The sequence below is a fragment of the Panthera pardus genome, unplaced genomic scaffold (genome assembly GCF_024362965.1).
Source record: "Panthera pardus isolate Hobbes unplaced genomic scaffold, ASM2436296v1 HiC_scaffold_16, whole genome shotgun sequence".
Classification (NCBI taxonomy): Eukaryota; Metazoa; Chordata; class Mammalia; order Carnivora; family Felidae; genus Panthera; species Panthera pardus.
Window position 1 is genome coordinate 31726683 of NW_026526721.1, and position 15871 is coordinate 31742553.

Consider the following 15871-nt stretch of genomic DNA (forward strand, 5'->3'; position numbering starts at 1 on the left):
CCAAAAAAGAAAAGAAAAGGATAGAATTAGGATGACAATGAATGCTGACAGCTTTTGCTTGAAATATAATTTAAAATGTGTGCTCAGCTAAGTTTAAGTTTAGTTGTGATATATATTATATACATTTATGTAATCATAATATTATATGGTCTATTCTATATTTTTATAATTATATACTTGTATATATCTTTCTGCATTTATGAAATATATTGTTGCAGCTCTATTTCCAACAAACCAACCAACCAACAAAAAACAAAGGCAGGACAATGGATACAGCGACAGACTGTCAAAGCGGATCTGTACTGGCACTCACCTAACTGGATGAACTGTGGCTCGCTCTTCACCCCGGCCCCGGCCCCAGTGCTGGCTGCCACCTCTATGCTGTACCGAATCCCAGGAACCAGAGAAGGGATGACCACAGAAAAGGTGGAACCATCTACTGTCTTGTTTATATGATATCTAGTTTCATTGCCCAGACACCAAACCTTTAAGAAGAGAACAAGGAATGTTAAGCTGGTAAACTATTTAAGTGAACGCAAAGATCAGCATAGCATTTCAGTTTTAGACCCAGACCAAGTTCAGACTCATCATGAACCTAATATAGGATGCTGCAAAAGTCATTTTTCCCTAGGATCTAGTTCTGAGAGGCCTCTCCCCGTCAAACCTCAGGTTAGCAGTACCTTCAAAACCTCTCTAAATTGTCTCATATACTTTGAAAGGATTATAATGGGAAAGTCTATACATTTTTGCTCAAAGACACAGGTTCTTATTATCAGTCCAAATCAACAGGGTGTTTTTTTCTTTTTAAACACCTAGAAATTATTTGCCAAAAAGGCTTTGCAAAAAGCTGTGTATAGCCAGATAAAGATCAATAACTTAATCTAAAGTACCTTTGTATAAATATGGCTATTTATAACAAAACTGGACAGGGGTACCTGGTTGACTCAATTACTGGAGCATGTGACTCTTGGTCTCTGGGTCCCAAGTTTGAGCCCCATGTTCGGTGTAGAGTTATAGAGTTTAGTGAAAAGTAAATAAATAAAACTGGATACAAGGAGAAAGGGTCTTCCTAGGAGTCTACTCAGCCTGTGGTGTGTGAGTCTTTGATAACATATATGAGACAATGAAAAATAACAACACATATTTGAAAGAAAAATATTCTTCCAATAAGAAAACTAGTGTATAGCTCAATAACTTTGATAAGGATATTTGTGATGGGAAATTATTTTAAGGAAATTAAGATATCTGAACTACACAGTAATCCTTAATTTAAATTTCACTAAAGGATTATTTAATCAGAGTGACCCTCAGCAATGTTCAAGAAGTAGGATATGGTGCATGACAGCATTTGGACTCAGTTGCCATAAGAAAATGGTCCATGGGGTAGTAAAACACACTCTCTATTCTTTACGATGTCCTCGAGCAAGATGTAGGATTAGTTTCAAGTAGCCTATTGTCTAAACTGTAATATGGAATGGGATTTAAAATAAACCCAAGAAAGAGTACCAGTGTCTCCTATCATGTAGGCAACCACCATTTATTTTTTTCTTTGGAGGTTAACATTATTTTAATATTGTTTCAATGCATAACACCAACAAATGGTCAGACTCTATACCAGGATCTGACCATTTGGAAATAAAGAGTCCTTTGTGATTTTTTCCTCCCCCAATTACATTACACAGCTGAACCAAAGCCACAAACTGATTTTGTACCAGTCAATCAGGTTTTCAAAGGCATTTTATTATTTTAAATTGACCATGAAGTTAAGTGAAATCCACCCTTTTGCATTTCTTCTGGAGAGAAATGAGCTTTGGCTCTTAGGGGAAAATGCCTACATTACACAATTTTACTTGAGAGCTGAGACATCACCTCATTTTAAATCCTTAATAATCTCTATAACAGTTCATTTTTCTGGACTGAACCATAGCATCCTGTCACACCCCAGTATTCAGATAACCTTGATATTCATGAGAAAACACTTACATCGTAGAGACTAGTACCTTTTAATGACTCAATTACACTAGAAGATCTAATTTGAAATATCTTAGAACATTTGAGGGGCATTCACAGCACTATTTTAAATACTATAAAATGTCACCCTTTAAAAATATATGCAAATTTCATAACGAGGTTTTCAGTTTGTTTTTAAAAATCATTTTAAGAAAATATTAGACCTAAATTAAGCTCAGTATATCTAGTTGTTTTACAAACCAATTTGCTACTCAAAAGAACACTGATGGTCTTTATTTGGGTCTTACCAAGTGTGCACATTAGAATCACCTTGGAAAGATCTACCAAAATACATATGCAAGTGCCCTATCAGACCTACTGAATCAGAATCTCTCAGAATGGTGGTCAGGGACCTATACTTGGAAAATGAGTCCACAAGTGATTCTGATGTTGGTATGCAATTGCCTGTAGAAGATAAATGTGTTCACCTTTTTAACGTCATTTTCCTATCAATGGACACAGACTAAAATATTCACATATGTGAGATAAACTCGTATCACAGTTTAGATAGTAACTAGAAAAATACTCAGGTATCACGGGAATACAAAGCAGTATCTACGGAAATACATGTTTTGCAGTTAAAATTCTTTTAGTATGCAATATGTTTACACATATGTTGGAAAAAAAGACCTGTGAAAGCTATTTTCTATTGAGATTCCCCTGATTCAATCAATCACTTCTTCATTTATCATGGATCATTAAGCCTTTCCTATAATATAGATTCATTGATAGGCTACATCTCATGACCCTAAATTAGTTTTTATTGTACCTTGTCATGCTTGAAAATATTTGCTCAAAATCTATGTAAGACTCTTAAATTTAATGACTAAAGCCAATGACTTCACAGATAAAAATAATTGTCAGAATATTAGATTAAGCCACTTGACATCTTATATTTTTAAAATTCATTTAAACATACATAAATTTATAACCGAATCTCCTCTGAGACAGGACATTTTCCTTTGAAACTAAAACACAGTTTATAGAAAAAAAAAAATTTGTGCACCTCAAAATAAGTTTTCCAACTTAGCTCCAAAGTTCGAAAATTTCAAATATGTTGAAAAAAACATAAAGCAAACCATGTTTAATAGAATTTGACTCATAGGTAATTCATGGGGCAACCAAATCCTGCAAAATATATTCAAGGTATTTTTTTAAGGTAAAAAAAATTACTTTTTTATTAGCATTCATACTTGCTGTTTGTGTGAAATTACATGGACCTATAGATTTTGTGACCATATAGATTACTTCTTTTAAATTAACTGTTTCTTCAAATGGCTGAAGAAAGAATTATTCCACAATTACTGAACAGGAAAGTATTTTTCAAATAATTTTACATGTTGCTCCACTGACCAGCAGATGGCGCCAAATATCCACAATTTAAACACGCTTTTTCTGTGTGTGTGTTTTTTGTGGGTTTTTTTTGTTTTTGTTTTTGGTTTTTTTTTTTTTGGTAGGGGGAGAAGGGTGTCCATCAGTAAATTACTATATATGTATTACCTTATACTCTTGGACCATTCCGTTTTGAGTGTCTTCTGGAGGCGCCTGCCAACTAACAAGAATTGCAGTTCCATTTCCATCATTCTTTGACACAGTTACACTTTGGGGTGGGGCACTGGGTGCTATTAAATTATTTTAAAAAGTAGGTTATGAATATATTAGAGAACACTGGAAGCAGACACAACATTTAAAGTCAAGTAGTCACTATATAAAATCTATGTCAATATATGCATATGTCTCATCCAAGTCTGAATCGTCCCAAATGATTTAAGTGTCTCCTCAATATTGCTAAGTCTTTAGCTATTGAGAATTTTCCATAACCAAAGTTACATAGATTATCTCCACAAAATATGCCAGGAAAATTCTTGTTTCTCCTACCCTATAACCTTAGTCTCATGTTCTCCCTACAAGCGTTCCAAACTATAAAGGTATACATTAATCACCCATGACATTAACTATATCCTTATCATTTATGTAATCAAAGTAATGAACACATTTTACAGAAAATTCTGGTTTCATTAAAGAATATGTTTGTGACATTTAACCTTTCTGTAAATAAGGGTTTAAAATTCCAGTTATAGAGTAGCCTATCATACTGGTTTTGCTAGAGCTGAGCAGTTTCCATAGACATGAGGCATAAGCATAAAATGCTAACCCCAGAAAGTCCTGGAAAAACCAAGTCAATACTCACCTTATTTATAAATCATTACTCAAAGTAACATTCAATCAGTGAATAGAAAATAATTAATGGAAAGTCAAGCACATTGAGAGCAAGTTTATCTTTAAATGTGAGTTTTAGTTCTGAACAATTGAGTATGTCCTATATATGCCATTAAGTAACACACAGTTGAGTCCACATTTGCACATTTTTACAGAGGCCACTATTAAAGCAAGTCATACGTTATGGAATTTTGGTCTTTAGAAGCTCTAACTGAACAAATTCTATTAGGAAAATACAATGTTCAATATCAAGACAGTTAATAATTAGTGTCAGTATTAACATTAACATTTCTTCACTTAAGTTAATAAAAACCTAACAAATATATTACAGAGCACAGTAATCACACATTTCATACTTGCCTTCTTCTAAGGTCTTTGCAAACTTAATTTCACTATCTGCTCCTTGAAATTCATTAAAAAAAGGACGAGCCTTAATTTCATAGTTGACTCCCTTTTTGAGATCAGGGATAACCACGCTATTTTTGGTTGGGGTCCTCACTTCAAAAACTAACCACTCCGATTCACCATGGTTGGCTCCTGATGGCCGATAAAGAATTTTATATCCTTGAATATACTGAGATTGTTGGTCCACCTATTAAAAGGACAAATAAAAATGTAACCATTTATATCTTTTTATTGGTTTATTTAAAAATTATGAAAATTAAATGTAACAAAATGCAAAAAATTCTACCTGGCTTTACTTTATAGTTTTCTAGTTTATATAAGATAGAATACTAAAAATGAGTCACTATCATTTATAATGTATTCACTTTTCAGCTTAATATATTAATATTAGATATTAATTTCTATGGTTTGTGCAGAAATGTTAGGCATCATGACAGTTCTGTGATAGACATCTAGAGATATGTCAGGACCAAAAGGATGAGAAAATGTGTTTCACCACTTTCTAATTTCAAACATTTACTTAATACTACCTAGAAATATTTCTAAGTTTAAAAAAATTATGTGGTAATGATCCTATCACAAGTTATATATTTATAATTAATATTCTGTGTTTCTTTTCTTTGAGAATGATAAAGTTTACTATTACAGTATAATAGAAAATACAACATGAAACTTTTTTTTGTTTAAAGCCAGTGCACAGCTACTATGATAAACAATACTTACATTATAAAGTTGTCATTGGTGGAAAAGTGGTCAACTATATGTGTGTGTGTGGGTGTGTGTGTATATATATATATATATATATATATATATATATATGTAACTATATATATATAACTATATATATAACTATATATAAATATAACTATATATAGTTTATATATATATAACTATATATAAACTATATATATATAACTATATATATATAAACTATATATGTAACTATATATATAAAACTATACACATGTAACTATATATATAACTATATATATAAAACTACATATAACTATAACTATATATATAACTATATATATATATATATATATAGTTATAAGCAATCTGTTCCATAAATACATTTTTTTCATATAATGATCCCCCAGGAGTCATCTTATTAAAACTGAAATCAAATATTGCAACAATGACTCACTGTCCAGTGTACTTCGATTGAAGAGGAAGAAAGGATGGTGGGGTTGTGCAGGTGCAGTACAACATTTCCCAATTCTCTCTGGACCTGCTTGTGATCTACTCCCTGACTTGTTGGGGGAACATCTGCAACAATCCAAGAAGATTGTGTTACATCCACCACAATGTAACTGACTTGAATGAAAACATAGTGAAACAATCCTTTCATGCATGGCAACTCTCAGAAAAGAAGAATCATTCCAACTGTGAAGTTAACCCGTTATACAGAAGAAAATAGGAACAGCTTGACGTTTTCATTAGCAAGTAGATGATGGGAGGGAGGGAGGGAGGGAGGAAGAGAGAGAGAGAGAGAGTGAGAGAGAGAGAGAGAGAGAGAGAGAGAGAGAACAGCAGAGGACAAGTAGAAAGCAAGAAAGAGCAGGAAGCAAAAATAACTATGACACAAAGCAGCATCTGAGGGCGCCTCCTACCATGTAATGATGGCTTTCTTGCCAAGCATGAGAGTTGGTGCAATCCCTCTGAGTTTGTTACAAAATTCTACAGTAATCTTGTGTATGCAAGAAAGGATCCAGAAATTGCAAGAGTGGATGAGAAATGAAAAGAATGGAAATGTGGAAGTATAAAGCAAGCACAAAAAGAAAATAGACACCTCACATCTTATACGATGAATTTAGATACCCTCCCCAAAAAGATACATGGTAAGTTATTAGTACCTACAATGGTGGATAGAGAAGCCACCAGTGGAATGGAATGGAATAAAATGAAATAGAGTAGAGTAGAGTAGAGTAGAGAAGAGAAGAGAAGAGAAGAGAAGAGAAGAGAAGAGAGAAGAAGAAGAAGAAGAAGAAGAAGAAGAAGAAGAAGAAGAAAAACAAGAAAAAGAAAAAAGAAAAAGAAAAGAACAAAATAAATCTGATGAGGAAAGAGCACTTAACATCTATTTAACTGATGGTTTGCTTTGGTTCACTTATTGTATCACTGTACAGAAGGTTTAATAAAAAGTTCTCAATCTCAAGAACACCAAAATTTAAGAAAGGAGACCTCAAACAAAGTAAGAATTAAACTACTACAAGTGTTCATTTATGTTGCACTTTATTTTTCCCCAAAAAGGAGGGGCTTTGTTCAAGTTACTAAAGTCTCTACTCAATAAAAATTGCCCATTTCTCAAAAGGTTTTCCAAATACATACATTTTGCTTTGATTATAATAATAAAAGGGAATACAGGGTGAAGCAGGAAAGAAAATAAATAATTTTTTGTGGCCAGAATTCTTTTTCTCATAGTATTATATGTTGGCATATACATTCCAGAATATTGACTATCCCATAAACAACAGAAATGATAATTTTAGTTTTCCAAATTTTAGTTTCAGTCTTTAAAGAGCTTACTCTGAACAAGAAGCAAAAGATATGTATATTAAGAATGAGGCTGTCCAGTATTACACTGTATGTTAACTAGAATTTAAATTAAACCTTGAAATGACAAAAAAATGAGGTTGCCAAGGTCTGATGGACTCCATGGAAGGCAAGCGAACAGAAGACAGATCGAGAGTGCTATTTCACACTCTTAGATACAATACTCTTGACTGTACATATATCGGGCCTATCAATTAATCTTATAAAGAAGCAAGATGAGAAAAACAATGGAGATAATATTGGCTTCTCATACTTTATCATCACTACAAATATCTTTGGCTAACACTGGCCCTCAGGCAACTGATTATCACAGCGTTCAGATGAAAAGCACTTATCTGTCACCCTTCCATCTCAGGACCTCTCTCTTCCCTTTGGGTTTCTATTGCTCCCATGACTCCAACTACCATCTATCCAACTACCATCTATCTCTAGGATAAGAGCGAAGTCCTGGGAATAAGACAGACTTGGGTTTGCACCCAACTCAGCAACTGATCAGCCATTTCACTATTTTTCTGTTTTCTCATATGTTAAATGGCACTACCGATGGTGGCGACTGAATTTCGCCACTGAATTTCGTTAAGTCATATGAAGAGAACTGAATTTCGTTAAGTCATATGAAGTCCTCGTCTTGAAGGCAGGTATTGGGTTAATCTGTGTGAACCCAGAACACCTAGCACGGAGCCATACATACAGAATGTGTTCAACAAACACTGGGTGAGTTAAAGGGAATTACTTTATGAAAAACACATCATTATGTCAGCTTCTAAACACCTCCTCTCATATGTAAGCTTCTATCCTCAGGTGTTTTTGAATTGATCCTGTTACTGTTCTTGCTTGTCCTCTTTCTTCTCTTGGGAAAAAAAAGAAAAGGATTATAATGTAAAAGGTCCTTCCGAGCATTCAGAATTAAACTGGGAGGAAATTTTAGATTGTAATTCTATCCAGTTGCTTCCCAAGTGTTGGAATTTATACACAGTCTCTGAAGAGAGACGACCCAGGCCCCGCTTCATTATTTACAACGACTGAGTTCTTATTATCTATACCATACCCATGCTGTACATGCTGTGTCGCTGGACCTATTCTTCAAAGATAGGGCTCAGAATACTATGCAAACAGGACACATGGACGAAGCACAGTGGTTACAGGAGTGGCAAGCCCAGCATGCCAGCAACGGCCCACACACCCACTACTCGCCCGTGACTCACGGCATCTTCCTTGCAGCATCAAATCCTGTTCTGGGGAAGAGACATCTCCATAGCTGTGTGACAAGGCTCTAAGCCTGGCTGTGAAACGGATCCACCTGAGTCCTGAACTGGAAACTAGGCCTTGTACCTTTAACTGCGACCCAACTCCTTCATAGGAATCCCTCTTTGGGGAAGACTTATTTTTGCAGCCATGTTACTGAAATGGCTACAGACACTATGACTGTTCTCTTAGGAATCAATTTCCAACCAATAGCAGCCTAACCTTCAGCTGGGCTTCAGGGCATCTCAAACGCAGTCCAAGAACTAGACAAGGAAACTTTCCGCAATGTTACGTCTACTCCTTGGACTTGTTTTGGCAGCCCCACCAAGTATCCTCACTGTCCTCCTCTTAAAAGTCTACCTGAAAACGTAGCGCTCAAGAGGAGCACATCATTCCATTCATAATCTGACCAGTTCAGGGTAAAGGGAGGAGATGACTTGATCCAGACGTAGTTCTGCTAATGCCAGCTAAGACTACGTGTGTTCTTTTGGCAAATACAACACTCAATTGGTCAGAGGTGTTTTAACGGACTTCAAAACACTGAACTCTGTCTGCCCCCACCACCCTGACACACATGTACTCCCCCTTTAGGCCTGGGGTCCTCAGTTTGTCTTTCTACAGCTAACTTTTAAAACGTTAAGTTTTAAATTCGCTCCATTAATCTTAATCTTGTCAGTGCTGACCCATCACTTCAGTCTGTTGAGATATATTTAATTCTGATGCTCTCATTCTGCAATCTCGTCTTTCTCAGTGTTATGGCATCTGCAAAGGTTATCAACTTCCTTTATTTTTAGTCCAGACAGTGAAAGAAACACGAGTCCAGTAACAAATTCCTACAGCGTAAAACAGAAACGAGATCTGAGTCTTGGGTGCTCATAAGCTGATGAATCCTTGTCCAAACCTGTGGAGTACGGATTTTAGCCGCATGTTTTAGGTGAGGAAGCTGAAGCTCAGGACAAACTAACTGGCTCAGGGCTGCAGAGCTAACAGGTTCAGGAGATGAGACAGAGACTCCTGATTTCAAAACCGTATGCCTACCTCACTGTACCTCCAGTCTTCCCACTGACAGGGGTTCATCCCACTTACGTTGCTCCACTAAGTCAGTTAAAATGTAAAAAGGCTTAAGTTAATTTTCAGATTAAACGTTAATTGCCACATCATTTACAAATAAGGACGTTTATTACAAGACAATTCACAGGAGTAGGTAATTGAGTAGCAGTCCGTCAAAACTTTCACTTAGAGGAGTCTCCTAGGTAGAGACCCGTGTATTGGGGACAGAAATTTAAATTCATTTTACAGCTGTCAAAGGGTCTGCATTCTTTATAAATGTGTATCTAATATTGAAAACCTCAAACTGCATTAAGGCAAGATCCAAGAGTCCTAGCGTTCCTGATGAGGTGAATCATCAGAGCAAATATAGGCATTTGGGTGTGTTGGACTCATACAGCAAGAGACAAATGTGGGCACGTTCTGCAACTCCATTTGCTTTCTCCGTAAATTCTAGAACAAAAGGTCCCTCAACAGAGATTCCTTATACACTCATTAGAAAAGACAAAACATGCAAAATGGTTGGCAGACCCTCTCTAAAATCAGGAAAAAGTAGTTCAAGTCTTCCAATTTTGTGTGCACAACTCGTTTCTATCACTTTAAGTGACATTTTTTCCTTTGAAAAGGTACAACTCAAGATTGAGACATCACGATTCCTCTGTCGAGAAAATAACTGTCTATTTCTAATCACTACCATCTAGAATCATCTTTCTTTTTTAATATAAGGATAACCATACTTTAATTACGATGACAATATATCTTTTAAAAAGTTAAAGCTTGATTCAAATCATCTTTTTATTCATCATGTAAGTTTTACTCTTCTTAAAGCTTTAAAATAACAAATGGAGTATGGTGGTGGATAGGAGATAATCTGCTGAAAGCTAAACACGATTTTTATTCATAAAAGATAGTAAAAAGCAGTACATCTAGAATGTGGCCCAAGTAAGCAGATTTCTAATTTCAAATGTTTTTTAGAAGTAGCTTCTACATATTCATTTTCCTTTTATCTGTTTCTTTAACCCAGCTTTGACCAAACATACATGACATCATTTAAAAGTTTAATATATCACAGCTCATATAATTGACAATGAAAGACAGGCCAGATAATGCACAGACCTAAATTATTTTTCCCCATGCTTTATAGGAGGTTGACTGCACAGCTGAATTAAGAACAAATGCAAGTTTATCTTCCAAATCTCTCTTAAACTTGCCTGATTTTCCACAAAATATTACTTGACTAGTGTTGTGATATTCAAAACTCATCCAGAAATTCATGAGCGCTAATCTCAACACAGGTGAAATTGACTCAATCTTAAACACAATTATTATGTGATTAAGATTTTACACCCACATATAACCATATCGAAAAATCAAGAAATCGAATATAATACAAAAATACATAGTATTTTTATCTCATTAGATTATGATTCTATAAAATGGGAAACCTGCTCTTTCTTATCAATCTTATCTTGGAGTATGTGGTACAGAAAACAATAAAGTTTGCAGACAGTGTGTTTGTGTATTAAAAATTAATTGAGCAACTCGAAGAACAGATCTATATTATGTATGCAATTGTAGCATTATGCAGTACAAATTACTGGCTTATAAAATTACATCTAAGGACAAGTAGGTGTCACAAGGTTGAGTAAATCAGTATTTACCTTGCGTTTTCACTGGATCTGATATCTGGCTTGGATCACTAATTCCATATGCATTTGCTGCTCTCACAAGGAAAAGGTAAATTGCATTAGGTTTTAGTCCTTTAATGGCGAATGTTTCCGTTTTCACATTCTCTGCTACAGTCTGCCAGCTGCTACCAGATGCGTGGCTGAGGAAAGATACACAAGTTAGAACATGCATATTTAATGGTAAACCAAAAAAACAAAACAAAACAAAAAGACCAACTAGGAAACATCATCTTTACTCTACCTGAAGGCTTCTATAATGTAAGATGTTGGAGTTGCACCTGAATTCAAATTTGGTTGCCATGACAAGGTTACCGTATTTCTGCTGACATCTGTAACTTCAGGTTTTGAGGGGGCACTAGGGATTAAATTTGGGTCAGTGGGTCTTGGAGGCTGAACTGGAACTCCAAATTCTAATCAAAGGGCAAAAGAGGACAGATGTTTACACATACACAGATAACCATGTAAAGGTAGATTACATAATTATACACCTCTTCAGGCATCAGAACATCCACTTTGTCCATTTGCCAGTAAATAAACAACCTCCTTTTACGCTTTAAGGCAAAAATGCTATCTAATTTACCTTGGACTTCAATGTAAGCACTCCATGTTGCCTCACCACTGGGGGTCGATGCAATGCAGGTGTACCGACCTGTGTCACCCAGCTGAGAAGACAGAAAATAAATATTTGGAACAATCGAGAGCTCAATGGGCTGGAAAAGAAATGATAGGTTTGTATATGTCCCATGAATATGGATAACTACATTAAAATTCAATAACTAGAAACTTCCTCTTAACTGAATATATTTTTATTGAATGTAAAGGAAAATATTACATGAATACAGAAAATAAGATTTTATATGGTTATTTTAATTGCATAACAAAAATATAATGTGTAATTGCTTTACCTTATCACTATTTTCAGTGTCAGGGACAATAAACAATGAGGTATTCAAATTCAGAGCATTAATTTTAATTACTAAATTATATCTTCATATTCAATGTCACGTGGTAATCCTCATAAAGTTTAGCCAATGACTATTCTTGCCATTTCATATTTTATTAGGGTTACATCCATGTGTCTATCTGAGATAAACATATATTATAGAAAAAGGATAAACACAAAATGATTTCTTCTCAAAGTATTCACTCTTTTTTCCCATTTTATTTTATTTTTTTCAACCTGTGACTGAAGGCAATTTTAATAAGTATAAGGTCAAACCTCAGCTGGAATGAATGGTCTCTTTCCCTTCTCAAGACTGAATGCCAGAAAACAAACCGGGGTCACATCTTCAGCTTTAAAATTATCACTAGTGGGGGTGCCTGGGTGGCTCAGTTGGTTAAGCATCCAACTTCGGCTCAGGTCATGATGTCACGGTCCATGGGTTCGAGCCCCGTGTTGGGCTCCGTGCTGACAGCTCAGAGCCTGAAGTCTGCTTCGGATTCTGTGTCTCCCTCTCTCTCTGCCCCTCCCCTGCTCATGCTCTGTCTCTCTCTGTCTCTCAAAAATAAATAAACGTTAAAAAAATTTAAAAAAAATTTTCACTAGCATAACGAACCCATACACCTTTGCTTAATTAAGGTAGTAACTCTATCTTTGAGTAACATTTGATAAAGCAAGAATGTTGCCATCTTGCTCTGGTAACTGCAGGAACAAAACTGCAATCGTCCTCACAAAGAAGTACAACATATTAACTTTCATGGCACGTAATATGAACTCTCATGCTCGTCCAAAGCTCCCAAGAAGCCACCCACAACAGGCAATAAAGTGAGTGAAATTTATGTTTATTGCTGTCAAAGCTGTTCTTTCATATGCCTTGTGAGCTTGTCTGATCTTGACCTAAAAGAAAAGGCAAAATCAAAACAAAACAACACAGTCCTGAAAGAACAGGTAGGGAGGTGTGATGCCCTGGGAAGGTAAATCCCTAAATTGTTCTCATAGACTTGTGGGCTTTTCATCATTTCACATTCTGATTTGAAATGTGCACTCAGTGTGGACACCTGCTACATAGTTTTTGTTTGCATGTATAGTGTTCTGCTTTGCAAAATGTGGAGCCAAATATTCACAGAGAAGAACCGTTCATGGACATTGTAGGTAAATGGTACTGGAGAAATAGCTTTGAAAAATCCTTTATGGAATGACTGCATTATACCACTATCTGGAAGGCATTTTTTCTCCCACAAGTTCCTGTCTATTTTCTTCAACATGTCTCAAAAATATTTTTTCTCCTTAAAACAAACAAACAAAAACTACCCCTTACATTACTTGCTATGAGCTAAGTTTTGAATCAAATCATGTTAAATATATAAAAGAATAAAGCATCAATTAAAAATATATTAGTATTGTTATTCAGCATTTCATTGGTTCTAAAACGTGAGACTTCAGCACCAGTTGCTGGAGGCAAAAACCAAAGTGGATCAAACGGGAAACGGGGGGTCATTTTAAGTTACCTTAGCATATCGGATCTGCAGCACTCCTGTCTCCAGCTGTTTGATTCGAGAATCTTGGGTTGAAACAAGGACTCCATCCTTTCTCCAAAGAATCGTGGGTGCTGGACTGCCTGTGGCCACACAGCTGAGCACTAAAGTACCATCCACGGCCACAGTCTGATTCACAGGACCTTGTCGAATGACCGGGGGAGGCCGGTCTGCAATCACTGCCAGAAGAAACAGGAAATAGATTTCTACAACTGGAAGCAATTTTCTAATCATCCAAGCAACAGCAATTGCTCTAGGCTTTGAAACAAACTAATTAAACAAGTAATTAAAGTAGGAGCCATGCATTATTCAGAATGCATTTATATGATGCTTTGGTTCAGGACATAAAAATGAGATACAATACACTCCTTTCCAATGACCCACAACTGCCTGAGCATGCTACTCTGTCAAGGGGCCTCTTTCACTTAAGAGTCTGAGGAGGAAATAAGAATTGTGGACGGCGAAGTATATGCATAGTGGTGAAAAGTGGAATGCTGTACTTTTTAAACATTAAAATATGTAAAAATAAAACACAACAAATAACCACCTACCCCAAGGAAACTAATGAGACAATATTTTCATAAATGAACTAAAGTCAGCTCACTATCCGATAACTGTTTTGTGCCCAACGTAAAAAAATTATGGCATCATACCAGCATGTCTGACAATTTTGGATTCAAATAAGTGCTTTAGACTTTCATGACTTACAAGTCAATATGCTTGAGCTCTACCTTGGAATTCTATTAACAGAATACATGGGTAAAAATTTCCTAAACCTAATGAATACATAAAAAACTGAAAAAGTGCCCCAAATCCATTGTTAGTAGGCTAATCCAAAAATATAACTCAAGCCAATCCCCTAACCTAAAAATACCGTACTTTCATCCTGGAACTACCAGGGCCTGAAAAACACTTTGGCAAATTCTATCACCTTAGTAGTTTTAATGTACTATGGAAGGAAACAATGGAAGGCATTTTCATAGTAAAAAAAAAAAAAATGTTCTTCTTATTATATGAAAAACTAAAAACTTTATCTCAGGTAAGAAAGCCATTATTTAGGGGAAAAATCAGAAACAACTGCAGACTAACTAGAATAGCTTGCATTAGAGAGATGTTCTCAGTTCTCATCCCCTGATTAGTCAATTCAGGTGAAACTCTATAGATGCTGTTTTTCATTATGAAACCTAAAAACTAGGTGTAAGAAATTTTTGTCATTAACAAGCTATAAATTCTGAATATTAGCTAAACATTTTTAAGTCACAAATATATAAAAGACAGTTTTAAGAAGTCTCCTGATTAAAAGAAACTGGTTGCCAGAGTAACCAAATTTTGCATGCAAGAATTTGCCAAGCTGGATGCGTCATGTTCAAAGTTCTATGCACCAAAGAGTTTCACAAGCTGGAGCCACACTTCACTTTGTTCTTCATTTACCATGCAATAATTATTAGTTTTATGCATTCAATTTAAGCAAAAACAAGAAAGCAAGAGAGTGAAATCAGCGACTGCCTTTTCACTCCACCCTTCTGATTCTCTACCATACTTGATTACTGGTATGAAATTTGCTAATATCAGGGAGGCGTGTTCGCAGGCTGGAGTTTGTAACCTGGCAGGAGTGTTTCAGGGACTCCACAGATGAAAAATGTAAGTCAGTTAATTCCTTTGTTCAGAACTGTTTCATCTTTGCAACATTTTCTGCTGAGATTGGCTAAAATCAAATTAGAGGCCCCTCCTGATAAGTATGAAAAAAGAATGAAAGTGTTTTATTGCATTGGGTTTCATAAGATTCTACCACCTGTGTTCCCTTGATTGTAAGAATGAATGAATATTTATTTCTAGACATTAATTAAATTAGTAGCAGTGTTTCTTTATTACTGATTATAATTAAATCCAGTAATGGAGTGGCTTACATTTGGTAGTCTTGTTATATTTAGAAATAATCCAATATCTGGGGGGTTATTCAGTTTCCTGTATCTTTATAGCTCTTCAATGTTTGTATCATTTTTAGCATCATTCATACCTCCCATCCTATCCCAACCCAGTGTAATGATGCTGTTTCTCTGTTATTTATTTCTTCCTGGTTTATACTGGGTAGTTTACAAAAATAAGGCAAGAGAAGAGGAGTGTAGTTAATTATCAGCTCCATCTGTCATGTGTCTTTGGGCAGCTTCCTTAAATTCTCTAAGCCTCCGTTTTTGTTTGTTTGTTTGTTTGATCTGTGGAAGATA

The 15871-nt window shown here is 35.5% G+C and overlaps 1 protein-coding gene across 10 annotated transcripts in view; it reads right to left on the reverse strand.

Moving 5' to 3' along the window:
• ROBO1 (roundabout guidance receptor 1) overlaps positions 1–15871 on the reverse strand; it is a 1122944-nt gene that overhangs the window by 58576 nt on the left and 1048497 nt on the right. For all 10 annotated transcript variants that reach the window (XM_053903216.1, XM_053903212.1, XM_053903215.1 and 7 more), the window contains 8 exons: positions 13620–13825; positions 11752–11833; positions 11413–11581; positions 11145–11311; positions 5783–5904; positions 4591–4822; positions 3511–3632; positions 314–485 (listed from right to left, as the gene is read on the reverse strand). In XM_053903216.1, the coding sequence (XP_053759191.1) occupies positions 314–485; positions 3511–3632; positions 4591–4822; positions 5783–5904; positions 11145–11311; positions 11413–11581; positions 11752–11833; positions 13620–13825 (1272 nt within the window). The remainder of the gene's footprint in view (positions 1–313; positions 486–3510; positions 3633–4590; positions 4823–5782; positions 5905–11144; positions 11312–11412; positions 11582–11751; positions 11834–13619; positions 13826–15871) is intronic.